This window comes from Manacus vitellinus, unplaced genomic scaffold (assembly GCF_001715985.3).
Source record: "Manacus vitellinus isolate BGI_N305 unplaced genomic scaffold, ASM171598v3 scaffold_16_pilon, whole genome shotgun sequence".
Lineage (NCBI taxonomy): Eukaryota > Metazoa > Chordata > Aves > Passeriformes > Pipridae > Manacus > Manacus vitellinus.
This window is the reverse complement of record NW_021939189.1, coordinates 12,004,359-12,031,938: the sequence shown is the minus strand read 5'-3', so window position 1 is coordinate 12,031,938 and position 27,580 is coordinate 12,004,359. Positions and strand designations below refer to the sequence as shown.

The 27,580-nt window shown below is 35.8% G+C and overlaps 1 protein-coding gene across 1 annotated transcript in view; it reads right to left on the bottom strand.

Moving 5' to 3' along the window:
• DMXL2 (Dmx like 2) overlaps window positions 1-26,858 on the bottom strand; it is a 38,842-nt gene extending 11,984 nt beyond the window's left edge. The window contains exons 1-27 of the mRNA XM_018069753.2: window positions 26,734-26,858; window positions 25,894-25,965; window positions 25,440-25,518; window positions 24,656-24,812; window positions 23,636-23,702; window positions 22,708-22,886; window positions 22,204-22,387; window positions 21,027-21,201; window positions 20,126-20,356; window positions 19,733-20,010; window positions 18,902-19,592; window positions 17,089-17,210; window positions 15,896-15,985; window positions 14,403-14,520; window positions 13,528-13,647; window positions 12,885-13,112; window positions 10,490-12,169; window positions 10,082-10,192; window positions 9,172-9,341; window positions 7,757-7,854; window positions 7,429-7,594; window positions 6,211-6,475; window positions 4,501-5,591; window positions 3,153-3,344; window positions 1,482-1,558; window positions 1,077-1,207; window positions 121-369 (exon numbers count right to left, since the gene is read on the bottom strand). Of these exons, the coding sequence (XP_017925242.1) occupies window positions 121-369; window positions 1,077-1,207; window positions 1,482-1,558; window positions 3,153-3,344; window positions 4,501-5,591; window positions 6,211-6,475; window positions 7,429-7,594; window positions 7,757-7,854; window positions 9,172-9,341; window positions 10,082-10,192; window positions 10,490-12,169; window positions 12,885-13,112; window positions 13,528-13,647; window positions 14,403-14,520; window positions 15,896-15,985; window positions 17,089-17,210; window positions 18,902-19,592; window positions 19,733-20,010; window positions 20,126-20,356; window positions 21,027-21,201; window positions 22,204-22,387; window positions 22,708-22,886; window positions 23,636-23,702; window positions 24,656-24,812; window positions 25,440-25,470 (6,901 nt within the window). The 5' untranslated portion in view covers window positions 25,471-25,518; window positions 25,894-25,965; window positions 26,734-26,858. The remainder of the gene's footprint in view (window positions 1-120; window positions 370-1,076; window positions 1,208-1,481; window positions 1,559-3,152; window positions 3,345-4,500; window positions 5,592-6,210; window positions 6,476-7,428; window positions 7,595-7,756; window positions 7,855-9,171; window positions 9,342-10,081; window positions 10,193-10,489; window positions 12,170-12,884; window positions 13,113-13,527; window positions 13,648-14,402; window positions 14,521-15,895; window positions 15,986-17,088; window positions 17,211-18,901; window positions 19,593-19,732; window positions 20,011-20,125; window positions 20,357-21,026; window positions 21,202-22,203; window positions 22,388-22,707; window positions 22,887-23,635; window positions 23,703-24,655; window positions 24,813-25,439; window positions 25,519-25,893; window positions 25,966-26,733) is intronic.
• Between the last annotated feature and the right edge of the window lie 722 nt (window positions 26,859-27,580).

Genomic DNA, 27,580 nt, shown 5'->3' with positions numbered 1-27,580 from the left:
GTACATTCTTAAATCCTGCTTGCTTGGTTTTGGTCTTTAAAAGGAAAGAAACCTTTCCTACCAGGCTACTAAAAGGTATAAAATGCAAATCATTAGTATGACCTTCAGAGAAGGATGTACCTGGAATATTTTCTGACTGCCTTCGAGGTTTGACAAGAAGCTTCACTCCCCCCCCAAAAACAGCCGCCCACATGCGACTGTTCAAAGGGTGGGCGGCCAGTCGGAACAACTCGTTGCAGGAATTGGTTGCAAGGGCGTGGATGAGGAGGCTCAGGTAGACAGCTACCACAGCTTCACAAAGGAGGATGTTGAGCTTTGGTTGATCTTCATCCTGAGCTGAACTTAACAGATTGATAAGCGAACTCACGCCTGCAAAGAGAAAAAGAGGAAAAATTCTGTGTTAAATGAGTAGGAGGACAAATGGGGGAAAAAAGGAAGTGTTTCACCTCTACATTTTATGGTAGATATCCACTAATACATGATGCTTTTATTCAGACAAAACATACTAAAATATACTTAGTATATACATATATATATACACACACATACTAATATATAATATGCTAATAGTTTTTTTTAAATAATAAAGATCAAAATGACAGAAAGTCTTCTTGGGTCTGGGACTTCTGCATTGAACTTCTCTGCCAATACTATGGGCAGCTCAGCATACCTATGAAATTCCTGCACTGTTTCTACAGTTCACCTTAAAAAACTAAATTTATGCTCATACATTGGAATTAGCTATTCTGATAGCTATACCAACTACAGCATATATTTAAGACAGTACTGCAGAGACAGCTAACAAATAGCTTTGCTAGACGGTTAGGCAGGCTGGAGGAAAACATTTTAGAATGACAAATGATCATTGATTTTATCCTAAAGATCACAGTTTCTTCTTCAAGCAAGATGTCTGCCATATAGAAAGTTTATTTTAATTAGTTTTGATACGTGAAAAAGTTAAAGGTTGTCATCAATTTGAGAACTAAATCAGAAACATCATATTACAGGACAGTGAAGTAATTTCGAAATGTGGAGCTGGTCCAGTGGTGCTAAAAATAACCTTATATTTGTCTCACCAGGCCACTGAGCAGGAGATGAGTTTGGAGTTGCATGCTCTTCGATACTTTCTGTCCTCAGCCTGCGTCGATCACTCAAAAGCAGTCCTTGGTAAACCATCCCAGTAAACTGATTGGCTTCTGCTTGACTGCTAAACACAAATGCATTTTTTTCTGATGAGAAAGTGAGTGTCCCAAGTGACAGTGACATCAGGTTTTCCTATTGTTTATTGACAAAACCTGAATGGTTGGTGTTATTTGTGTAAAACTGATCAAGGGTATCAAAGCTAGCAGTGTGTAAACTGTGTAAGTATATCCACAGGCAAACATTTAATCCCTTTTTTAGACACATGCAGGAAGAATTTCCATTTAGGATTTATAAAGTATACTCCAAAGGTAGGACTGTAAGAAAATTTCCCTCTTTACCTGTAGCTGTGGCTGTCACATAGTGCTTGATAAATGGATGCAGAAAGTGAAGCTGCTAAAGAATGAAGTGTGTACACCTAAAATAAAAAGAACCAATAAGCTACATGTTTTATATAAAATGTGATCAAACTACAATTCTTTTTAAAGAACATTGGAAATGTGTTCTGCAGGGCTGTCCTAGTTTTAAACCAAGTGCAAGAAATAGTAACTGAACATTACTTTAAGTTTACAATGTAGTGCTAAGAAAATCACAACTGTTTGTTCGAGATAATTTGATGGCAGTCACAACCTTCCAGTATTATGTCAAGATAATTAACTTGATTATAATACAGAACAGCCGCAGTAAATGAGCACACTGAAGGAGTGATTAAGTATGTCCTCTTATGATAATGAATTTGATGGAATGGTTCCTGGAAGCTGTACTATATAACATTGCAGTTCAATGTAGTAATAGTTGCTCAATATGCATAAAATACAAAAATTTGTGTAGTCATTATATAATTATTTTATCTAAAATCTCTTTTTTACCTCAGTTATGTGCTTATAAATTTCCGTAAGTCTCCAGGAGTAACAAGAATAACTCCATTTTTGCCTCACAATGCAACAGAAACAGTCCAGTTCTTAAACAGAAGAAATGCAAGGATTTCTTGGAAAGCTCAATGAAATCCACAGTGTGAAGAAAATGGTACTGTCAAACTGTTAAAAAAGTAAACTTTTTTAAACTCACCCTCTGTTTGTTCCTATCTTTCCTACTATCTTTCCATTTAATCAAATATTAGGTCTTAGATTAAAACTATGAATTATTTAAATGGCTGTCTTGCAGTTAGGAAGTGTCAGCTCTTCTTTCTGAATTCTCTTTTAAGAATTTATGAGTTTTTAGAGTAAGAAAGATGCTTGCTGTAACATAATGCAGAATGGAGAAGAAGTCAAGATGTAAGAGAGAAAATGAGATGTAAATGAGCTTGGGTTACAGTTTTAGAACTTAACTGCCTTGCAGTGGGACATCCCATTTACTTTCCTGTTTTTCCTTACTTTCATTTAGTCAAATTAATTTAGATTGGTATTCATGTTCATTAAATATACAAAATAATGATTTAGGTTCTTGTTAATTAACTGTGTCCTAGTCTCATGCTCTTTGGCTTTTTCCCCTCCTGTATTTACTGAATTTGAATAGAATTTATTCATCCCTAAGTACACAGTTAGATAAAGTATTTCACCACAGTTCTGTAAAAAACCCTCGTACAGTTGGGGAAATCTGCACTACAGTAAGGTTTATAGTATCTATATTCATAGAATACTATAATATAACTTACAGTCTCATCTCTACTTTCATTAGTCTCCCTACAGGATTCGATCAGAATGAGAATAATTAGTTAACTTCCATGATCATGCTGTTTTAAGAGCCAAGAATTTGTGTTTCAGTGAACATTCACATTTGGAATAGTTTCCTGAGAAAAACCAGAATTTGGATGAAAGGGAACTAACTAGACCCAAAAAGATGTCAGAAAGCAATTAGTTAACCAGCATGTTCACTTCACCAGACTTAAAGGAGAAGGTCAGTATTGTAAAAAGGTAAGTGCTGAAAAATAAACACTACATTTTATTTTTCACATGCTCACTCCCCATTTTATAAAAAAACTCATTCAGCATCTCCTGAAAGCTTTTCATTACCTTGACATCTTCAACATTAGGATGTGGTGGTGATTTCATCTGCACGATAGTGTAAAGAATATCATGAATGTGGTTGTTTAAATACAGCACAGGATTAGCTATCACAGTTTTTGTGGATGCTATGCTTGCAGAAAGCAGGGGCAGTGTTGTGGGGAGTGGAAGTGGAGACTGAAGTTGTTTCACAGTAGTTTCCTGTTTAAGACAAAAGACTGTATTTAAAATTATTGCTTTGAGAAAAACAAGTTTATAAATAGACATAATTTTACATATTTTCTTTACATAATTTATTTTTATTTACATAATTTTACACATTAAATCTATTTCCCAGGTTATTTGTCCTCTTCCACTGCTGTCCACTCAGTACAGACGGAATTTTACTGTCAAAAGTAAGTTCTTATTTACTATAATAACAAGGTTCAGACCTGATAGCCAAGTTTGCTTTTTGATTAAGTGCAGGAAGAGTACTTTCATGTAGTTCATTAGGAAGTGTTGAGATTGTCTATTAAGGGATATTAACTAAAACTGTACTTGCATTAGCATAAGTTGACATGATACTCACTGGTCTGAGTTTAGTAACAAAGTCAAATTTGCACTCATCTGAGTTTCTCAAGGGGAAATGAACAGAACTTTTATTTATTCTTAAAAGTACTAAAAATGTACTAAAAAATACTAAAATGCTAAGCCAAGTACCACCAAAACAGCTGTCTCTTGCTTCTATTTGAAATACGAGAAATCTAGGATTAGAGCATGTTAAATTACTTGCCCAGTATCAGATTATCTGCTGTAGCTCAGGTTAGTCATTAACATTTGCTATAAAATATCTCTTTTTGTATGAAATAAAATGTAGAAAATGCCATAATATAGTAAAAGAAAGCACTACCCTGTCTGACTTTATATTATTTGTTGAACTTTGCAGCTAAAACCCCATTTCTTGTAGCATCCTTGGATGATTTGCAGAGGTGTAGGGAATGAGATTTTATTGTATTTCAGTAAGTGTGAATTTGATTTATTAGATAGGTACCTAGAATACTGTGACCAAAATTATGCCATTGTAGCACACATATAATGCTGCAACTATAATATAAACAGCAACTTTTATATTCCACGATCATAAGTAGCCTGATCCTCAGTGTCACGTAACAGGTTCTTAAGAACCAAGTAATCAGGATGTGGAACAGCAGCATACTTAGATACAAAGTTCTTTCTCTGAGAACATTAAAATGACCTTGATCATTAGGCTTGCAGAACACAAGCAGCATCTATCTAGGCACAAACTCAGGCATTTGACATAACTGACAGTCTGGAACTGTTCACATTCATGAATAGAAATTAGTTGAATTCGTTTTACCTGCTGTGACTCTTGCAGCAAGAACTTCAGCTCCATTCTTACAGATGCTAAGCCTCCACCTTGTGCCCCATGAAGACTACAGTAACTTAGAAAAACTCTCAGCAGAGCTTGGTTCTTCTGCAGCCACCACTTCCTTCTTTCAGCATGTTCTCGCTTTGCCTGTAACCTCCGTCTCTCTATCTGGTGCCGTTCATAGGAACCAATATCTGGCTTATCCATAATATCTTCGTGGTCAAGTAGATCCCCATTTACTTTGGTATAGGTTTTACAATAGTCTTTGTCCCCTGCATCATGGTTGCATATTTCATGCATAGCAGCAATCTCTTTTTCAAGCCAGTTGTACAGCTGAAACCTGAGCTTTCCTCCGTCCACTTCATAACCTGTAGCCAAAGTCCTCAGCTCAGTCATAAGGATCTTCAAACAGGCTCTGAACTTCAATTGTTCAGCAATAACATCAACCTCAGTGTCTCCTGCATCAGAAACCTCCCCACGTGGTGTTTGTGCCATGCTTGTGTCTGGGGTTCTCTCATCTTCTCCACTCTTAGAATCGGATTTTTTCATCATTAAACCAACATCCTTGTCCTCTTCATCTGACCCATTTTTGTCTTCACCCCAATCAAGAGTAAGGGGCTCATCATCAAATTTTACTGCTGGTTGACTCCAGTCAAATTGTGCTGAAGATTCAGCAGTATTATCCAAAGCAAAGGAAGTTGAAATGGGCTTTGACCAGTCTATATCACCAATTCCAGCACCATCCTGTAGGGCTTTGGAATCTGAAACACCATCCTGTATAGGAGGACTGGATGAATCTTTTTCTGCATCTACAGTAGACTTTTTTCTTACTTTTGGAATTTTGGAAAGAACTTCAAGAGCTAGCACAGGGCAGCCCACTTTGAAATGAGCATTTGCAGTAGTGAAGAATAATTTTCTTTCTATAAGATTAATTTTATCCACAAAGCTTTTCTCAGTTGTTAGACCTAAGGTGGCCAAGGTTCCTTCTGGGGAGCTGAAATATCTTCTGATGAGCAAAGGGTGGGTCCGAAGATAATTGTAAAAACTGAATACCATAGGGTTGCATGATTTGACGATAACTAAGGAATTAAACAGATAAGACACCTTTTGAAAATGGCTTTAAAATGGTATTATTCTGTTTTGCAGTATTTCCTGCATTAGACATTTGCCAAAACACAAGAACATAGACAGCTTTGGGTCTAGTTACCAAAACAAAATGAAAGAATTACTTACTCCCCACAAAAAGATTAAGGGTATGAGCTGAATGAGTAGAAAGATACTAAATTCTCTCATTTGCCTCACTGTTATATTGCATTCACTAAGCCTAAACACAGCTGAGATTATCAGCCAAATAGAGATTTCCCCAAGAAAATATGAAACCTATCATTTAAACATTAATCTTGAAGACATGAGATAGGAAATCCTGCTAGAATACTGCTAATTCCTAGAAGCAAGAACGAGAATTTAAGTCCACTGGAATAAAGACCAGCCAGCATTCAGTACTAGAGAAGTATTGTAAGGAAGTATGAAACAAAGACAGCCCTCCCGAGCTTAGCTGACACCAGGAACCAAGTCTGGTGTTAGAGGGTTGGAGAGAATCCTCAGAAAAAAATTGGAAAAAGATTTTTATATTTTTCTTTAGTATTTCTCCTTCTCCTCTTAAAAAGTTTGTCCCAACACACTAATGTTATTCCTTACCTGGGTTTTCATCATCATCTTTAGGTGTTTGTTCCAATAATGTATCCAGTGCTCGTGTGTAATCTTTCATTATCCAGTATGCAATGCTTCTCAGAAACGGATCAGGATGCAGTTTAGTACAACTAAACCCGGTTCCATCCTTCTGGCAACCCAAAATCTTTTCATAAAGGATGGAGGTGTATGTGACAGAGGTTTCAAACTCTGATTCATACAGACGAGCAATGACCATAGCCAGCTGGATGTCTTCCATTTTCTCAAGGCACACCTATGATAAGCAGTAGGGAAAAAGTTGTTTTATGAGGAAAAGGTTGTTTTATAAAATAAAGTGAATAGCAATATATGTTTACAAGACAGATTTTTTTTTTTCTCATCATATCTGTTCTTTAAAGTATAAATTAATCTTTGGGTCAAAAATGTGACAAGTACTCTATATCCAAGTAAGATATTTTCTTCTGTTTGCAAAGAGGTGTACTTTTCCCTATTTCAGGAATTGTGATAGGCGTAGTGGTACATCAGCATGTAAAAAATTAATATGGCAGAAGTAAAAATGTCTATTTTTATTCTATCTACTAGTATAATTGTACCCTCCAACTTTAATGTTATTACATCACTGGTAAGATATTTTTCACACTGTCTTGTGTGCAGAATTACATCTCAGAGGAAAATACATTCTCCAGTGAAAACAAACATACTGCATAGAAATAGGCAGGATAACTAAAGATTCTCTAATTGCCATACTCTCCTGAGAGGTACTGCTTAGCTTATGATCCTGGTTACAGCTCCCACCTCCCACGCGACAAGAACATCACAGCTGCACTGAAAAGGGATCCCTGGGCTGCTTGACTTCTTTTTCTACTCAATGTAGTATCAGTAGGTCATGCAGAATAGCTGGAGGCTGAACACACTGCCACAGTTTAACTGTGTTGATCAAACTGAGTTTTGCCAGAAAGGTCACTACTAGTATTCCCAAGAGTGCTTCCACTGAGCACTGATGTATCTGAACAATTATTCTGGCCTTCAGATCAGCTTCCATGACACTTTTCACAGTAGTGTGGAGGTAAATGGTATGTCTGCAGGGCACAAGGGGCTCCTGTGTGGACATACCATCCCATTTTGTGCTGCTGCAATTTGTGAAAACTTCATCAGAGAACAGCGTGCAAGGATGTAGCTACATAGGTCAAATTAGAAACTGAAACTTAATTTCTCAAAAGCAGATACCTCTATAGCATCTTTTAGTGAACCTGCCAGCAAGAAAAATGCAGCTGACTGCTCAAAACGTTGTTTTCCCAACAAAGCAAAAGCATTTTTTAAAGCAGCTTTACGCCATCGATCTTCATTGAAGTTGTGGCTGAAAAAGGCAGTCATCTTTTCATCATGCTGGGACCTGCATAGAGAAATGCAATGTATACAGCTATTTATTACATAACCTTAGCATACTATCACTTGAGCAACATTACTTGAAATTAAACTCTAATCTTGAATGAATTCTGCTTTGCATTCCTGGTTCCATTAAGATTTTACCAAACTTACAGTTAGCAGAACTCACCTGAACAGACCCCACACCACTGCCTTTTTCTTCATAGCAAGGTAAAAAAGTGCAGCATCTAAGGCGTCATTGTTCCTCTGGAATGAAGCTTTTGCAACCTGTAGTAAACAAAGCCTACTATTACTAATGGAAATATAAAAGGTTGCCTTTACCTACATAACTCGTGTTCTTTAGCTGTTTAACAGGGAGGATGGTTTAGTGACCGCATTATCTCTACAAACCAACAAAGTAACTTCTGTGAGAATGTTTTACTCACATGTAACAGAGCTCTCTACTGTAAATGCTTTTAAGAGTCAGAAAACCAGCACTATTGCAGAGAGCAATAGTGGGATATGAATGTGCAAATAAAAATATTTTCTTCAAAAGTGTTACAGTAACTAATACTATTAGGTGAAATTCATCTGGCAAGGCATTATTTAAAAATACTTAAGCTAATAACAGTATTAGCTTAAAGAACAGTTTGGGTTTTATACAGGAATCAGATGTAATTGCATTTGATTTGGAGTACTAGGATAATTGTTTTGCTCCTGGATTCTTTGATTTCCTGTAACTTAAAAAAATGTATTTTTTTCATTAGATGAACTTGCAAATTTAATAGAGTAGTAAGTAGTGTTCCACAGATATTTTAAAGATTGCATTTCTTGCTGTAATTCAAAGCAAATGTAGTAACTGTACAAATCCATCAAACATCAAGTTATAAGAAAGCTGAAATTTGTATTATTTAATGAGATTTCAACTTTGTTGGTAGCTGTGGGAAGTGGTTTTAGCTATTATTTCGAAAATACATTGCACTTTATCCATTTTAGACCTCTCACAAGAAAACTCTGCACACAAATGAGATTTAGTGTTATTTTGGTTTTACATAATATAGGTATATATTGCCAAAACCCAGTAATTTTGTAACTCTTCAGAAGAGTAAAATCTGTATTTATTTGCAGTTCAGTTATTTTATGTTCTATAGGACTTCATTATAAACAATACACTTGCAAAAAAATCCTTTATATAGGTTTTTATTGACTAATATTTTTAGATAGATACATTTCTCATAGAAAACCTACTGCTGAACTGAAAGCATTATTACCTGTTTAAATCTGTAGACTGTCTCATACCTGAAAGCAAGATTTTTCTTGAAACAGAGTACCTAATATGATCTTTAACATACTATAAAATATGTGGGGGAGAGAATTTAGGCGTTTCAAAAATGGCTTTTCCCAAGATCAGTTGAATTTTATCTTACTACTGAATAATGACATTTGTAAGGCAGGACTGCCAACATCAGCTGGCATAGAAAAACTAATTATGCAGTCTCCTGCTGGGCTGGAGTACAAAGGAACCTGCTTACACAACTCACCATGCACACCTGTGAAGGCACAACTAACAGCATGTAAGGATAAATTGTGAGCAATAAAAAGTACCTTCTCAATGCACCTTCGGAGCGTGTTGATATTCCTGACCCACCAACCAATACCCATAGCTCTTAATTCAGACCACTGTGGGTCTCCCTTCTGGATAGCAGGAATCATATTGATCAACTCCTCCTCGGCCTCAGAGTGAAAAGCCCATGCAAAATGGCAAGTAGACAGGCCTAAACAATAACACAAACCAATAACATTCAGAAGACTGACTTGTTAATAAGCAAATGGAATATGTCAGAGAGGAAAAATGGGATCTCCAGCCCAAGAGTTGGGTAGAGTTGAGAGAGACTGTTTTCCTCAACAGGAGGTAGAGCTGTTAAAGGAACAGCTGAAATATCTTTTTTGCCTGTTAGGGATAACCTCTCCTCAGTGCTTCTTTTGTAACCTTCCAGCACCCCACTCATAAATGTACTAAACTTACATGTTGAAAGACTGAAGGAAAAGCATTCTGTTATCACAGAAGCAGACCCATTCTGGGCCAGAAATGCTTGTCTCTCCTTTTTAGGTGGTAACTACTTTTCTTTCCTGTATTTTACAACAGCGTTTACTCGTATTGAGCAAGGGAAAAAAAGGCAGTGATGAAAATGATAAAACAATCTTTAAGGTAAGATAAAGCCAAGCTAATGTAAAGAAGTGTTCATTCCTCCAGCACAAACACTGAATTACGTATTTTCTCTGTTTGGAGAACTTATGCCTCAAACTGAACAGGCCAGAATCTGCTCTAGAGTTATCCTTTTTTTGCTATTTACAGTGCACATAGGGAAGTCTGTACTAAGCCTTTGCAAGATAATGGCCTTAACGAAATAGAAAATTAATATGCAGATAATAGAAATATATTATAAATAAAACATTACCAGAGCCTGTCAGCTCAAGGGGATCAAATGGAAGCAATACTTTCTCTGAGGATTACCTTGGTGAAGCAGTTGAACTCGGTACAGCGGTGGCAGCGATGTCAGAAGGCAAGTGTGCAAGCGCATCGCCAACAAGTATCGTAAGCCACATTCATCTAAGGTATCTCTTCCTGTGAAATACAAAATACTGACTTTTGAACTACAAGAGACATATATACAAGTTATCATATACAGTGTATGAGGAATGTATGTTTCTAAGCTTGCCAAGAGCCTGAACCACAGGTTATTTATTATGCATGAAATATAAGTAGAGATTCGTATTTTATTTTCTTTCTTACAGTATCTAATCTGAATAACTGATGCTAGATTTCAGGTGTGTTATCCCCAAAGACCCAAGGACTAAGTTTACCTTTGCTGAGGTTTATTGAATTAACAAGAATGTTAATTCAATAATGTCAGTTACTAACCTGAGTAATTTTTATCTCTGTTCTCATCTAGTTCAGTGCTCGTTGTGGCCACAGTGTCTGCCAAAGCTACAAGGAACATCTGCTCCAGTCGAGTGAGGCCTGGCAGACTGGAGTGCATCAGGTGGCTTGAAAGGACACTCGCGTGTTCTCGGCCAAAGTAAGTTGGACCGTACTGTGACAGATTAATAACTTTGGATTTACTCTCCCTCTTCTCAGGCTCAAAATCTATAAAGTCTTCGGTTGTAACAGGTTGAATCTGGAACAGATCTGAGTACTGATCCTCTGTTTTTCTCTTAGCCTGGTCTTCAGAGCCCTGAGGTATTTTAGAAGTTTCTTCAGACACATAGGTGGCATCCTGATCTGCAGCCAGCAGTGCATACAGTGGCAGTGGGGGGATCGAGTCTATCTCGGTGTAGTCTCGAGTGCCATCTTTGCCAGCAGTGATGGTGTCCTTTGCAGTACTGCCACTGACGCTGATGGTGCGAGACAGGTGGCGTTTAGTACCAGTCCCTTCTCCAGCTTCTGTGTCTTTAACTATTGCAACTTCTCCCGCAATACATTTAACTAAGTGGGATAGAATGGCTTTGGCTCGGCGAACTTTACCCAGATCCATAAGTTCTAATAACTGGGTTGGATGATACTGGGGTAGAGTAGGTGAAAGAACATGAGCAGCTTCAAAGAGGCCTCCATCCTGAATTACTGTTGGAGTGCCAAAAACATCATCCACAACACCTGCCCCATCAATTACACTGGTCTTCTTCATTATCAAGCTTGTTTTAAGTGGATCTTGTGTTGTTGAGTCTTCAGCAGTAAAAACATCACTTTCTCCATCACCAAACTTGACAGCGTGTTTCCACTGGGCATAAACGTGCATTTCACAGTCCATCCCCACTACCAGGATGCCATCTCTCACCCAGGACAAGGAAACAGGCAGTGAAGGAGTGCCATCCACAGATGATACCAAATCAATGGACCTAAGCAACACCCACTTTGACTTTACACCTTGTTTTATGCTCCCACCTAGTGGCAAGGTAATAACAGCTACTCCCTCTTTGCTGCTCGTTTGATCTGTTACAATTCCTGAAAGTCTTCCATACATGAAGATGTTGGCACCAACTCCAACTGTCAGTATATGTGAACCATCTTCTTTTGAAACCCAGTCCAAATGCACCAAATGCTTGATACTGGGCACCAGGTATCTGTCTTTATTCAAAAATGCATCTGATTTACTGTAAACAAATAAATTACTATCTACACTGATCCTTGAATCAAGTACACTTCCAACCTTAACTAAATCATCCAGATGAATTGTCTGTTCCAATACCCATTCTGATCCTCCTGTAGACTCACATTCAAGTATACAAACATGCATGGAAAATTCTTTGGAAACAAAGCCATTATGCTGTATGGGCTGTTTGTAGGCTACTGCGAGACGTCCCGTGTAAGAACAGCTCACAGCAACCGGCCTTCCTACTAAGCTCACTGTGCTGCTGTTGTCTTCTCCTTCATCATTCATCAAAGGCCATTTTCTCCAGTGATATGTTTCCTTTTCTTCATTGTTGCTGTTCAGGTCTGTCTCTACAGTGCATCTCCAGAACCGCACTTTGTTGTCTGAACACGACGTTACTATCAAATAAGGTGCAAGGCAGACTGGGTATATTGATGAAGAACTCAAGTGACCTGAAGTTGGAACAAACACATTTACTTTTAGTAATATATAGTAGGATGCCTTCATGAATAAGGCAGACATAACACTGTCTACCTACTGCAAGAGATCTTACAACCTGGTATTAGTTTTTTAATTTGGAGTTGGGTAAGGGCAAGTAACATTAAGGCTGGTTAACATTAAGTCTTGCAGCTTGAACAATACTTATTGTCTGCATTTTTGGTCACTATTCAAATATGATAAATTGGAATTGAACAACAAAAGGAATACAAAGCCTTAATCAGATGAGATTAAGGATATTAAGATTAGTCTTATATAGCCTACCAAAATGAAACAAAAGAGGGAAAGGGAAAAAAACACAACAGGAGAGACAGAAAGACAGACAAACAGAAGAAGCTGTAAGTGTATCAGGTGATAAAAAGCACTACCTACCAAACACAGTAATGCTGACAGATGAACAAGCAGGTATAAATTGTTTATTAACAAATTAAGGTTAAAAGTTAAATTTCTAACTATTAGAGCAGTAAGTTTCAAGAATAGCTCTCCTGTGGGGTCTTGAAACCGTTATTGAAGAAGAACATGACATGGGCACAATGATTTGAAAGCACATTTTTAGTCCTGAACTTCCTGTATCAGTAACTCAGAATGTGACAGGCTGGGGAGATACAATCCTATAAACTAGGAGGTAAATCAGTGGATCAACTGGATAGAAAAAAATGTTAAAGCTACCTGCTGAAGGAGTTGCTCTCACTACTTCTACACCAACAGGAAGATCCAGAGGTTGGCTGTACACGAGTCTGGAGCTCAGGATGAGTTTACTAGCAGTCTGAAGATTAGCAATGGATGAAGATCGTGGAATGGGACTTATGCCAGGTGATACATCTGGAGAAGAATCCACAGTCTTTTGCTCAGGTACACTAAGCTTATTATCTGATGAAGATGTTTCGGTTGGTTTTGCTGTATAAAAAAAAATGCTAAGAATGTTAAAAAAATTGTTTATAAGGACAAGACATGAATACCCTTTAATCAAATTTATTTGTTTTTATCAGTGCTTGAGTTACACAGAAAATTATATGATGTGTGCAGGCAGTGTCAGTTTTATTGCATGCTGTGACTAATAATTTTAAGATATCCATAACATTCTGAAATTCTGATAGTCTGAAATAAAGATTTCAGTGCTTAAGTACATTACTCACTCCATCAAAAAATTTATATATTGTCATTGGCATAGAATGCAATCAGTGTTTGTAAGAAATCTCATTGCTTCTACTGCATTGATTAATGGTTTTAAAATAAACCACCAATCTTTAAGTTTTACTTGAAATAATATGAAAGAAATGTCTCTCTAAAAATGTTACAGTCACTCACTCACCTAAACAAGCTTGCACAGACTTGAGATGAAGATGCCACATCTGAAGAACAGAACAGCCATTACTATCTTTTTCAATTACTACAAGGTAAAACTTCTCTGAGAAAGGTGGTGGACGATACCCTGTAATTTAAACATATTATCACTGTCATGAATTTTACATTCAACCTAAATAATTTTTCCATAACAAAAGATTCTCTATTAACTATTAATAATAAAAAAACCCTGTTTTCATCTTTGAAAGAAATTGTTTGATTATAAAACCAAATACTCAAACAGTACCATTAGTAATATGCTTTAATTGACATTTTGTTTGCTTATGGCCACAGAAGAATTACAAAAATAGATACTGACTTACAGACAATCTGAGTATTAGTGACAAATCTAATTTATTAGATATTTGCCTTCCCAGTCAGTTTGAATTATTTTGTCAGATTGTAAAGACTCCTTTCACCCACCTGCTTTCTTCCTTTTTCTTTTAAAGTTTTAAGTCTATAACCAAATTACCCAGTGACTTTCTATTGCATTAACTCGAAAGTCAGATATATTCCCATCATGACCTGGAACTACATATTGATGCAGAAAATATGCTTCTGTTCTATTTTTTCCTATTTTTGTATAAAACATACAGCACTTCGAAAAATGTACTTTTTCATACAGGTTAAAATGTTCTTGGAACTCAAAATTCTTCAATTAGAATGCTTTTGTTTAATTCCATGTAAACAGTAATTCATATGAAAAACACAAAACAGCCATTTTACTGAATTCTACAGATTCTCATTAAAAAGTAAATTAGCACATGCTAGCTAGATTTCAGTATTCTTTAAGAACATTTTTGGTACCTACTTAATTCGTATTAGTTATAGTTTATGCTATACCTTGTGATGGCTGGAAAAATATCTCAGTTTCCTTCCCTTCCACATCTTCCTTATGTGGCTTGTATCCCAAAATGAAGTCTTCTTGGAAGACATGAAGCAATTGTGTGTTTGAGCCACACTGAAACATTGAGCAATAGTTATGCTTCCAGAACAGTACAGAAACATTTTGTACTCATGCAATTATTTCCTTCGTGCAATCCAGCTAATAATGAGGAACACTTTCTTTTATAATGTTGAAAATTATGTTAATGCATCAGAAAAACTAAACATTTTCATTTTATATTAAGAATATTCTACGCATATTCTAGAACCTATTATTTGTATATTCAAATCCACCCAGATGTACCGTGCCAGATGAATTTTGTAATAATACTTTTGTCACAGTTATTGACAGATTAATTAGTATTGGTTTGGTTTTTATTCTTTGGCCTTGAAGAAATGACAGTGGCAAAAACGCTTAGATTTTTATCCCTCTTCAGTAGGAAGACATGTCTGCAGTGAATTGCTTGGGAAATCTGAAAAAGGGAACAAATTGCAGATTTTCTTTCTGTCAAATATCTTGACATCTGTCCTTTCTGACAGCAACAGATTTCTTTGCAGTAACTCTAGCTCCCTACAAAAAGGTTGCTCACACTGAAATCCTTCCCTGTTGGCAAGGAAAAATATGCTCCCCAAAAACAGTGATGATGAAGTTTTCATGTTGCAAAACATCCTCTTTTTTCCAGAGAAACAAGGGAAGACAATATTCTCTGTACTCATTTATAAAAATTCTAGGAAAATATTCTGTAAATATGAACTTAAAATTGAAGATCCTATGTTATTAGTACTTAAAAGACATGGAAATTTATTGACAATAGAAAAATATACATGTCAAAACCCCACAGGTGTGTAATTAAGAAATGGTAAAACTCATTGTTTTCACAGGCTGCTTCCTAACATGAAACAGCACTGGAAATGTATGATCAAAATAACTGAGTAGCAACAAGGTTTAATTACACCTGCTCACTGTTTGAAAAGTACAGCTGTATTAGTTAATAGATACAAATTTGTCTTACAAGACAAACAAAAAAACTTAAGTCATACCTGGCTAACATTCTTACATTTTGGAATAGTTAGATCTAGTTTTTAGGTTTGGGCTTTTTAATGTTGTTATTTTTTTGTTGTTGTTTGTTTGGGTTTGAGGGGATTGTAATTATTTTCCTTTAAATTATGATGGCTTGGAAAACAGTCTTTAGTTGAGTTTTGTTTTCATCAAGAATTATGCTTAGAAAATATTGTCAAACTCTAAAAATGAGCTTTGAGCTCTTAGCAGCTAACAGGAAGTTGGCTTACCAAAATGTTCAAAGTATCTCAATATTCACAGAAATTCAACACAGTCATTATCACCATAAAGAAATGTCACCTCTTTTACCTCTTTCCAACAGATTAGGTTAATTAACAAAGGTATTAAACACCTTTATGTGATACTCTTAAAGAGTTAACCATTTATTTACTTTGTTAGTTATTGCATCGAGTTCAATAATACATCCTGGACGAGCAGTTGATTGTTGGCTCACAATATTAAACACCTCCCCAATAAGTTTCTGAAACAGAGGAAAATGTGAAAAAATTAGTGTATTTTTCCTTTGGACAGAAGAAAACTGCAGTCACTTATGATAAACTGATGCTTCAATTTTCCTTGCTGGCAGAAACTGTAACAGACTTCTTCCTGTTGTCACTTTATCACTCAAGAATAATATGTTTAGACATTCGCACTGTTGTGAGTTGGCAGCTCCTCATGGGGATGATACATCAGTTTTTATGGAAGCTAAGTGTTATTTACTTAAAGATTTATCCTTTCATAACACGGTATAAAATATCTGTGCAATGAGAAACAAATATATTGATTCATTTCTTTTTCAAGCTTCAGGTTTTGTTGCCACATATGAAAAAATAAATGAGTACAGCTCATATATAAGCTGAAGGCTGTATTGATTTTTGCTGGAATGTTCATAGTCATTGCTCCTAGAACAAATTTCTCAGACTGATCTAAATGCTGACAGGCTCTGTCTTGCAGGATGGCTTATAAAAGAACAGAGAAACGGGGGAAAAGGGATAAAGATGTGTTTATACAATAGCAGTGTAAGGTCAGGCTTTACTTTGCTTAAAGTCACAGAAATTAAAGACAAAAAGGATGAAAAATTGCTTCTTACAGAAAAAAAATAACAGCTAATATTACCCTTAGCAATAAGCTGCCAATTTCTTTATATTCCATCATCTCTGTCCTTCCTCATATATAGATGTAACTTAGGTGGATACACTTTTGTCTTGCTCATCTGTCCTTCACCTTCCCCCTTGCTCTAGGCTCCTCTTTTGAGAAGTCAAAGAGAGAAATTCTATTTTTCCTTTCCCCACCTGCCACAGGTTGGGAAAACTTGTCTGGGAAATTTTGTTTCGATCCAGACACTATTAGTAGCAACAGTTGCCTTTCTGTTTGCTAATGTTTACCCACAGTGCAAAACCTGCAACTATGCAAGGTAAGATCTTGTACATGGAATGGCACAAAAATCACACACAGCTAACTGAAGACAAACCACTGGAAGGGAGCGGGGGAAATAAGTTAACTTTAGTTTTATTTTAATACTTTCAAATCACGCTATTTTTGGATTTTAGATTTCTAATGTGGCTCAAACTGCCACAAACTTACAGATGATTCAGGGTCAGATAATTCATCCAGAAGTTTTCGTGCATCTACAACAGCTTGATAGAGCCTGAGGTTTTTGCCATCTGATGCAACAAAGCAAGCACTGGCAGAGTTGCAATATGTACCTGACAGAAAACACAATATATGCATAAAGAAAAAAGTGCCAGTCAGTGACATCAGGTAATCTATTACAATCCACAATATCTGAGTATGATTCAGATATAATTTTCATGAAGTACTGAAGCAAAAAACCTAAGCAAATGTGGTATTAAAACACCATTATTTAACTTTGAAATAACTCCATTTCTTCTCATTTATGTAAATGAAACTCCTCATTAAAGTTCAATAACCTAAGCTGAATTCACATATGTTACTGTTCACACATGCAATGCCCAGTCTGTAATACACCTAAAGGAAGGGGCTGTCAGAGACAATTCAGAGTATGACTCTAAAGGTAAAGTGCTCAGAAATGTTACATCAGCCACTGCTTTTTTCCTTGTTTATTGTCTCTAGGTACTTTCCATAAAATTAACCTCTATGAATATTTCCTTCTGCCCTGCAGTTAAAAGTGCAGATATAAAAGTAGAGGGAGAAATAGATTTGTAGTTCTGAATAACATATGAAAAATTGTGTATTTTTTGCTTCACTACAGCAAATACGACAGGCTTGACACGAGATTGTCTATTCTGATATACGTTTTCCTCTAGAAGAAAGCAGCTCGTTATTTGTGTTTAGAACACTGTGTGGGACTCAGACAGCACAGAATGTTACTATGTAAGCAGAGAAAACCAAATATATTTATTTTAAATCAGAGATATGTTATGCATTTATTAAGCATATTTAGCATATTTAGGATTTTTGGATTGTAAATCATCTTTGACACCCATTTAATCATTGCAAAGGCAAGTCTGGCCTGAGCATAACAAAATCACCTGGCATTAGTATAAAATGTAATATTACATCCACAGCGCAAATGGCATTTAGTACTGTCTACAAAGATGACAACTACTATAACAACATCTTTGTGATAGTTAATAAGTATGTGAGTGGCTGAATAGAGTAATGAGATAGTTTTCCTAACTGCAATGGAAAGCCCCAAAATTAAAACCAAAAAGTAAAGAATTGTCCTAGGCATTACACATCAGATGTACTGTCGGACATCTGAAAAAGTATTGCTTGCAGTTCTGTAAAGTTAATGTAGTCTATTTATTTAAAAATATTCTGTGTTCTAACTGGGCTTTTGTAAACCCTTGATGGTCTGAAGAATTTCAGTGCTGTTTCAGGATCTTCTAAGCAGAATTTTTAGTTGGCATGATAAAAGAATTTGATAATGCAGATTTTGGCTGAAAATCTTTCTTGATAATTCTGATGTTCAAATGGTCCAACTACAAATTCTGTTCAACCCAGTGCCTCCTGCAGCTGCATGTGGTCAGCAACCCAGACACCTAAGCCATCAGAAAGAACATCTGCATTTTTAATACTGTGTCAATGCAGAGAACACTCAGGGAAGCTGCCTAAAGCTCTGAGGAAAGGCATCATCTTGTTCTTTGCGAGAGTAATGAGTGCTTAGTCACAGAGAGGAGTTACTGAATGTCAGTAACTGATCCACAGTGACTGCAGACACACTCAGACCACAGGAAGTGTTTTGCCATATCTTAGCCTCAAATTAAATAAAAATGCTTGATTTGCACAATACCAGGAAATTTTTGAAAAGTTAATATAAACATAGTCCAAATAAAATAGTAATTTATTTTAACAAATTAATTCTAGCACTGCCAATGTTAACCCTATACAGAAACATGCCACATATACTCACCAAGGCAATAGCTGGGAATGAGTGTTGGAAGCCAGGCTACATTAGAGAAAGCAGAGGTGTGGAGAGAGTTAATTCGAGCCAATTCAGACACTCCTCCAGTGTAGGATAAAGGCCCTATGGGGTCCACACGCCACAGAATCAGCTCACTGTAGATGGCATTTGGGTCATGGAATGTACGGGTTGCTGCGTTTTTAAGTTGCTGCTTAGAAGAACCTTTCTTATGTTTGATGGGATCCATCATTCTGGTTATCCTGTCAGAGTCCCAGGAACTGTCTGACTCAGGAGTTAACAGAGCATTATGGTGAGAAGATGTGAGCAGCAAAGGTAACACAGAATGGCAAGCAAGATCATTGAGATGGAAGCGGTGTCCACAGTACCTAAATTTATGGGATACAGTGAGTACAGTAGTGAAGGCTGATTTATCAGCAAAAGTAACTGCCCACTGATTTAGAGAGCCATCTATATGTTTGGAAATCATCATTACTATGGGAGAAATTATATTCACATTTGCACTGTCCCGGGAAAAGCTTTTACTTGCTAGAGTATTATCTGGAAAGTCCATTGTCTTCTGTTGTGCAGCACTACTGGCATCTTTTACAAAGATAGGGCAAGCATACATCATAATATTTTTGCTAAGGGAACTAGCATCTCCTGAGGGAAATGCAACAGGAATCCTAGAAGAAAATGAAACCTAAAAAAGAAATAAAAAAGGAAAAAATTAGAATATACAAACTCAGGAAGTACTTAATTAAATTCATATTGATGTATGAAAGGACACACTGTTTGTTGATTAAGATCATAAATAATAAAACCATCTCAAATATATAATACCTGAACTTGTCGGAAGATGCCTGGATTGTATTCATCTAAATATTTCACATGCCACACCAGAAAGGTCCCATCAACAGGATGGATAGTAAAAAGCATGTCTGGATTCCTGTTCCATTCCGTCAGGAGCAAATCAATTTTCCGATCTAACAAAACCGTTGGAAGAGGCATTCGTGGCCCTGCCAGCAGGGAGGTTTTGGGGCTTCCCTCTCTTTCTCCATCTTCATGTTCTGAGGAGCCTGTACCAGTTCCTGTCTCTGATTCTCTGTCTATAGACAAGTCTGCAACAGAAAAGAATTGTGCCATTTTATCCATTGCAAAGATTTTTCCATCACTTTCCATCCAAAACACAATATATTTTTAACCTGTGAGCAGGACAATCTGATAAGAACTAACCATGGTCTAATTTCATATGTAAACCTCTTTCTTTTTCTTCCACTTCTTCTTCCTCTTCAACTTCAACATCAAAATCTTGTTCTAGTTGTTGTTCAGAAATTTTTCTTAAATGCTGCATAAATACTTCAATGGAGGATGTGAAACTAAATTCTTTATTATTCAACCAGTGGACAACGAAGCCATTTCCTTCATCTATATTAAAAGCTGTTCCAGCCAAGACTGATGGAATATCTGTGGACATTTTAAAACAAATAAAAAAGCTATATATTAAACTGCTTATCTTTTATACATATATATATATACACACATTTAACTTATTTTCGGTATAACATCATTTGTGCCCATAAGATTAGAATAGGCAGGTGACAGATCAAGTTTCTACATGCAATTGTAATAAAAAAAGTAAAGGTATTTTAATGGCAATAAATTTACATGAAAATTTATTTTTATGTGAATGGTAAATGATATTCAACAGGCCTAATTGCTCAGTTTCATATTTCGCAGTGTTGTCATTCATGTACAGATTTTTTAAAATATTATGCAATATTCTATAAAACCCTACTATATATTCTGTAGAATACAATTACTCTATTCATCATATACCATGGGCTCCCAAAACCCAAGAATCAAACACCAAGCAAATTGGAAATTTAGGTTTCTTTTCCTTCTGACATGCAAAAATGAATTTAATTGTCTTGTAAAAGTGCTGAAGGTATTCAGAATAAATTCAGCTTCATTTGTCTTACAAAACTCTATGCCAAGTAACAGACTTGTGAAATAAGAGTCTTCCTACAAATTCTCTTTATTCAGTTAGGCAAAGCAAAGAATGTGCATTTCAATTCCCTTTATTTTTTTCATTTTGTGCAAATATATTAGAGTTTAATAAGTGGTTGTATTTCACCTGTGTTAGGGTTGATGCTTGCTGCTATGTGGAAGTGACCCAGTGCATTTGCATGGTGTGAAATGTGACGCTGAACTTCGTGAGTCCCCTGCTGATCTGGCAGCACATCCGTGTGGGTAACAAGAACTGAAGATCTCCTTTGTCCTTTTCTCATATTTTTCAACTGGTGAATTGTCTGTTATAGTAATAAAAAATAAACTGAGAAATACTGAAAAAAAAAGTAAGGTAAAAATTCACACTTACGTAAAGCTAAAGCTTTTTATGTTTCTTCTACGAAAGAAATGATGAGTGAGTTCAAAAAGATTATTTTAAATAGATTTCAACAGAGATTAGTAACACTTAATGTACATTGTTTTTGGCTAAAGGCAAAGCTCTTCTAACAGTCTCCAGGAAATTTCTTTAATATCGGCTCCAACAACAACATAAAAATACCCACTATTTTGCATAACATTAATAAATAAGATTAGAACAATCTAAAAACAGTAACTTTTACAATATAATTTTATAATGAATTATTTTTGTACAACTGAGAATTTCTGAGAGCACGTGGAGAGCACAACTGTTTCAGCAGCCCAAAGTGTACTTGATTCCAATCTTCCTATTTGTTGATGACCATGACATGTAAGAAGTAAAACCTTGGTCTGACTGTAATAGTTACAAATAAGGGGTGACTGTTTTCTTTTCTTTTCTTGTTTTTATATTCACAGGTTTTCTCTTACTGTAAACTTAATAGTCTTGATAAAACTGCCACTGAAACGAAATTTAGAGCCCCATAATACCATTTTTTTGAAATGCAATTATGAAACGAGGTAACTAAAAGTTCAAAGAGTTTATTTACTCCTTCCACTGTTTTTATAATTACAGACCTTCAGACCCAATCAGAATGAAACTATCACTACTATTCCATATTAATCATTGTCTCTTCCCATCACTGTTAGTTAGCTAAAGAAAAAGTAAACTGAGTTTTAAAACCATGGAGCTTGAATGTAGAGTTGCAGTCTCAGATTTTTTCAATGTTTAGTAACAGACTTCAAAAACTGATACGAAATAATTCAGCCTATTCTATTATGCACGTAAAGACTACGTAATACACATTCTTAGAGTTTTACATCCTTAAGTATTTAAAGTTTTAAGAATCCTGAAATTAAAACTCGACAAATCCAGTATTTACTTGTACCTCTAGTGCTTGTTGTATTTTGTCCTTTTGCTTTCCAGACTGAGAGACGGTGCTGCTAATGCTGGAAGTGCTCGTTTCACAGATCTGCTCCCCCAGAAGAGTATCTTCTGGTAACAGTGTCTCTGCCCACAGCCGACAGATGCCATCGAGACACGACGTGAGTAACACATTGCACACCAAACCCCTAAGGCAGACACATCCAGATTACTGCCAGTGGAATTAATTTAGCTATGTGAACACAGCAGAAATTAGGGGAGTTTACATGTATTGAGTAGTTATTGTTTCATCTCAATTTCTGCTTCTCCCCCAACTAAATGTTAACACGACTATCACTGCTGTAAGAGGTAATACCAAAGCTTATGGGAAGCTTGACAGAAGCTTGTTTCTTGACAGAATAAGAAGAGAAATGTCATGTTCTTGATGGCAAAACGTTAATCAGAGTATTAAAAAAAAATTTGATCAAAGGTTGCTTGTTTTTTTTAAAAAAAAAGAAAGCTTTCAAACCTGGGCATGTACTTGCTAATGTTCCGCCACGAAAACCCCGTCACTGCTCGAGGATGTGCCAAATAAACAAATGAGAATTGGACATCCTCTGAGCATCTTCTCTTTTCTTCATTCTCTTGGGGCAGAAGAGATGATTTCCAACCAGTCATAGGATACCAAACCTTTAAGAGGCAGTCATCCTAGAAAAAGCAACAGAACCACGGGGTTAGCTAGCTATAATTCAAAATGTTACAAAAGGAAAACCTCAAATAATAAGGAAACTGCCATTCTGGTAGCATTCATGAAAACTTGGCCCAGAACTAAAATTCATCTCATTGTTTAACTAAGATTAAGTGCAAGCAACATATGCTTACCTGTCCAGACTTGTAAACCAACAGGAATCATTGAATGAGAGGGTGGTATTGAAGAGAATTATTAATTGAAAACCTTTCTTGAATAAAGGATTTGACAAAAAAACATTGCAAACTGAAATAGAAGTTAAGAATTGACAATTGAACCCAGAATTCACTAAATAGAAAACCTTATCTAATTTATCCAGACATCTGCATATTATACTAGTTTAAATGTGTATGTGTTCTATCATAATGATCTGATATTTATTCTCATTATTTTCAGCAGAACTAGAAAAATATGTTTATGCATATCTAAAAATACATCTAAGTATACTTTATCAAAAATATATATGTGTATATATATACACACACAAGTCTGTATCACTATATTCAGTAAGACTACATAACTAAATCCAATTTCTTGCTCTGAAATTCATGCAATTCCACAAAAACACAGCATTACACATGAGATCATAATTTACCTTTGCTTAGACTATAATAGAGTGTATGGTCCAGGACTATTCATATTACTTATTTCTGTCAAATAAATGCAAAACATTGCAAAAACTTATTTAATTATCCTTTTTGACCCTTACCTTCCCAGCTGTTGCAAAGTATTCACCATCAGGAGACCATGACATCAAATGTACTGATGTTGCAGTCCTACAGAACACAAGAGCAAATTAGGTAAGGTCTATTTATTCTAGAGTATTATTCCATAGGTTTTCAGTTGATTAAGTGTTACTGTTCATTATTTAAATGAAATATATTAGTATTTTATAGTTGTTGCTTTAAGCATACTTTACAAATAGCAGAAGCATAAAAATATTTGCTATAATGAAACAAAATAGTATTTTCACAGTTTTACAGAAAAACAGCTCATAAAATAAATTGTTTTAAGTACAGCAAGCCTGGGTACAGCAAGCCTAGGTTAGATCTAATGAGATCCTAGAAGTGAAGTTTGTCCCACCTGCTCCTCTACGCCCAGTGAAACCAAGACGAATAGTAGGAAGAAACGAAAGTAAATATCTTTCTCATAAATGTGATGCTATTTGTGATTACAGGTTATGGTCAGATGACTTTAAGAGGAAAGCTCCCTATGCAGTGCTTTGTGGGTAAAATCTGAAATGGCTTCAGAAAACTACACAGAAAACAGGTTCAGAGGCAGCTACTTCCCAAGTCTGCATATATTTGGAAATGGATGATCAGGAAACAATTCTGTAACATGAAGCTCCAATAGAACTAAATAGAAAGTTTCAGGACCCCCTCTCCTAAGATTCAGGAAGCAGCTCTTATCTCTCTCAGTGTAGCTTATCTGCCTGTTACTGCTCCTCTACTCAGTCTCATCCAATATTCAGCATTACTCTCACAGATGAGAAAACAGATGATTCTGATACATTTTCAGTGGTACAGTTTGGATAAGCCTTTGATTAGGTTTTATTCAACCATCTCATGATAGATCACTTGAAAAAGTGAGGATTTCTTATTTGGAGTGACTTATATTCTTTGAATTTTATGATATTTAACAGCACATTTAAAAATACAGTTTTGGAGAGAAGATATTGCTGATATGTGAGGTAGAATTGCAATTTGTCTTAGAATAAAAATTATCTCACTTGCACTGCCAGACACATTTCCAGTCATTTAGAACTGGGAGAACTTTATCATCTTTGATCTGATTGTTGGGATCATCATCTTCATCTTCTTCTAGAATGTCATTAGATGGAGGGGCCCACAATTGCAAATAGTCAGTTGCTGTCAGCAGCCTGTTACCTGAAAGTGAGAAATAACAAAGCTAACAAACAAGATGATGAAGGGATATGCAAAGACGAAGCCTATCATCACATTTTGTTGTAAATTATTCAAAACAGATTGAAAACTAAATTTTATCAAGTCCATTTTAAATATGATAGGGTATTCAATCAAATTATACAGTTGGTTTTATCAAAACATTTTTAACTTATAATACCTTTTAAGAAAGAACATCAAGGAGTTTTTTGTGACTTTGAATCACAGAATCATATTTACTAATGAATATTGCAGATGCTAAATAGCTATTCACACCTCAAATAAATACACAAACATCTTATAAAGATCTGTGTCTGGGCACACTGCTGACTTTAATTATGATAGAATTCTGTCTAAATGATTATTATTAGTAATTTAAGTCAGTTAGCAATTTAACACTGCGATTCCCAAACCAGGATCTTGCATAAGAGACTCAAAAAAACACTTGGCACAGTATCTTAACAAATCTTAACTGTAGCCTCACATTTTATGCAACACTGCCTGAAAACAGGTAATCTAATATTTCCATATTCATGCTCTCACTTTGTTACAATAAAAATATTTTGTGTCCAAGTTGTTCTAACTAAAAATGTTGAACAAGCTGTGCATTACCTTGAGGATCCCATGCCAGGTTGTAAGTCATAGAACTGAGGAAGAATTGCCCAGTTTTAAGCCACTGACACTTCAGTTGCTGTAGTTTAAAAACAGTAAAGGATTAATTCTCATATCAACAGCAAAACACACTTCTTTCTCTAAGAAATTGCTATTAAGCCTGTTGCAAAAACAATCAGTGGTAGGGTGCTAAATCCAGTTTTGTTAAGTTTTACCAACTTCTCACCATGTCATTCCAGTATGAGATTCAAAAACAAGATGTTGTGAACTTAGGAGAAGTGCAGCCCACAGTCCAAGTCATGCAGTGGAAGATTCTGCCCACCCAATTTTATTAGGAATGGTGGAAAATTGTTTATCCATTTATCTTTGGTGTGCCAACATAATTTAATAAAAGCCAGACTTCTACTTCTTCTAAGAGTCTAGACCAAATTACAATTATGAAATACATACTTACACAATTTCTTTTATGAGAATTTATACCAAGTGGTTCAAAAATGCAAACAGCATTTCCATATGATGCTGCAATCTGGGGGAGGGAAAAAAAAAAGAAGTTGAAGACTCCAAATGAATGATTAGGAGGTAAGCAGAATAAGCGTTCCTTAGTATTCCAAAATAGCTGAAGAATTTCCAGTACTACTTCTGTGTGCCATGCTCAAGAAAAGTGAAATTAATACAAATGTAATTAACTGTTATAGGTATATTTTCTTAAGGCAGTTAAGAAATACATACTTCTGAATAAGCCCACCTTTAAGATTTTAACTCTAAGCATCTTGTTCAGCGGCATAAACACTGTCAATCAGATAGAGAATATTCTTCTAGGGCAACTGCTGTTCATGTATAAGGGAAAGCTGATGCCTTCACTGCTTCTGCTCATGCTCTGTCTACTTCACAGCTAACTAATGCATTAATTATTAGTGTCTGTGTCTCTGCGTGTTCCTAGATCCCATCTTGTATCACTAAATCACTAAATAATAGTTACAAGAAACAGCAAGAAATGTAATTCTATTTTTAATATTTAAATACAGACCTGTGACTGCAGGTCCCAGAAAGGAGTAAAAATCATTGTTACAAGATGACTTCTGCTTTCTCTACCCCCTTCCCTTTCCCTGCCCCACCCACTATTAAATTGAAAGAATTCATAGAGTAACACACACTCTGAAAGTCACAGATTAGTAAAACGTAATCTTTGCCATAAAATTGACTCTTTAATTCTATTAATGTATTATGTTGCTGTTTAATTATTTAATTTATTCAATTTTTAAAAAATTCTTTACAGATTTATTAAGATCCTTACCCTGCCTTGTCGTTGGGAGCACTCCACACAACTGACCTGGATGTTTCCATGTTTAGCACCAGGAATAATTTGCACACATTCAAAGTCATCTGCCAGAATAACAATGTCACAACCAGAGCCATATGCCTGAAACATTTTTTAAAAGAAATACAATTAAGTATTTACTTTCAAAACCAACTGAATATCTGTTACAGGAACTGATGTTTCCAGAGAGCTGTGAAAATCCCCATTAAAACAAGCTGTTACTGTATAGTGGGTTTGTTCCTCATCAATTCAGCCGCAGAAGGAGCAACAAGTAGAAACAAAGTAGCAAAGGAGATTGTACCTCCACTGGGATCACCAGACAGAAACTGTAAAAAAACCCCATCAAAACCCAAACCCTAACTTTAATCTAGAACTTGAGCTCTGTGTATACTTTCTGTTAGGTTTAGGTTTTAGTTGTTGTTTTATTTCTCCCCTCCAATTCTTGTTGCCTTCTAGAGCAAGGCAGACAAGAGTTTACTACTCAGGAGCATTTATTAATGAATTTGCATGTAAGTTCCTAAAGAAGTGTGTGCTGTGCCTCTCTGCCCCCACCCTTTTTTTTTTTTTTTTGGTAAGAATAGTAAGTGATTCTTTTCTATAAGAATCCAATTGCAGGGCTTTTATGTTTGTTTGTTTGGTTTTTTTCTGGATATATTTTATGTTGTGCAACACACACTATAGCCTAACTAATATGTTTATGAATTAGCTACAGAACAATGATAGCCTGCAGCACTTTTTATTGACAGGATAAATACATATCTGTCTGCCACCTTTTCACCTGTTCTAAAAAGTTTAATCACTCCAGATTATCTGTGCAACTGAG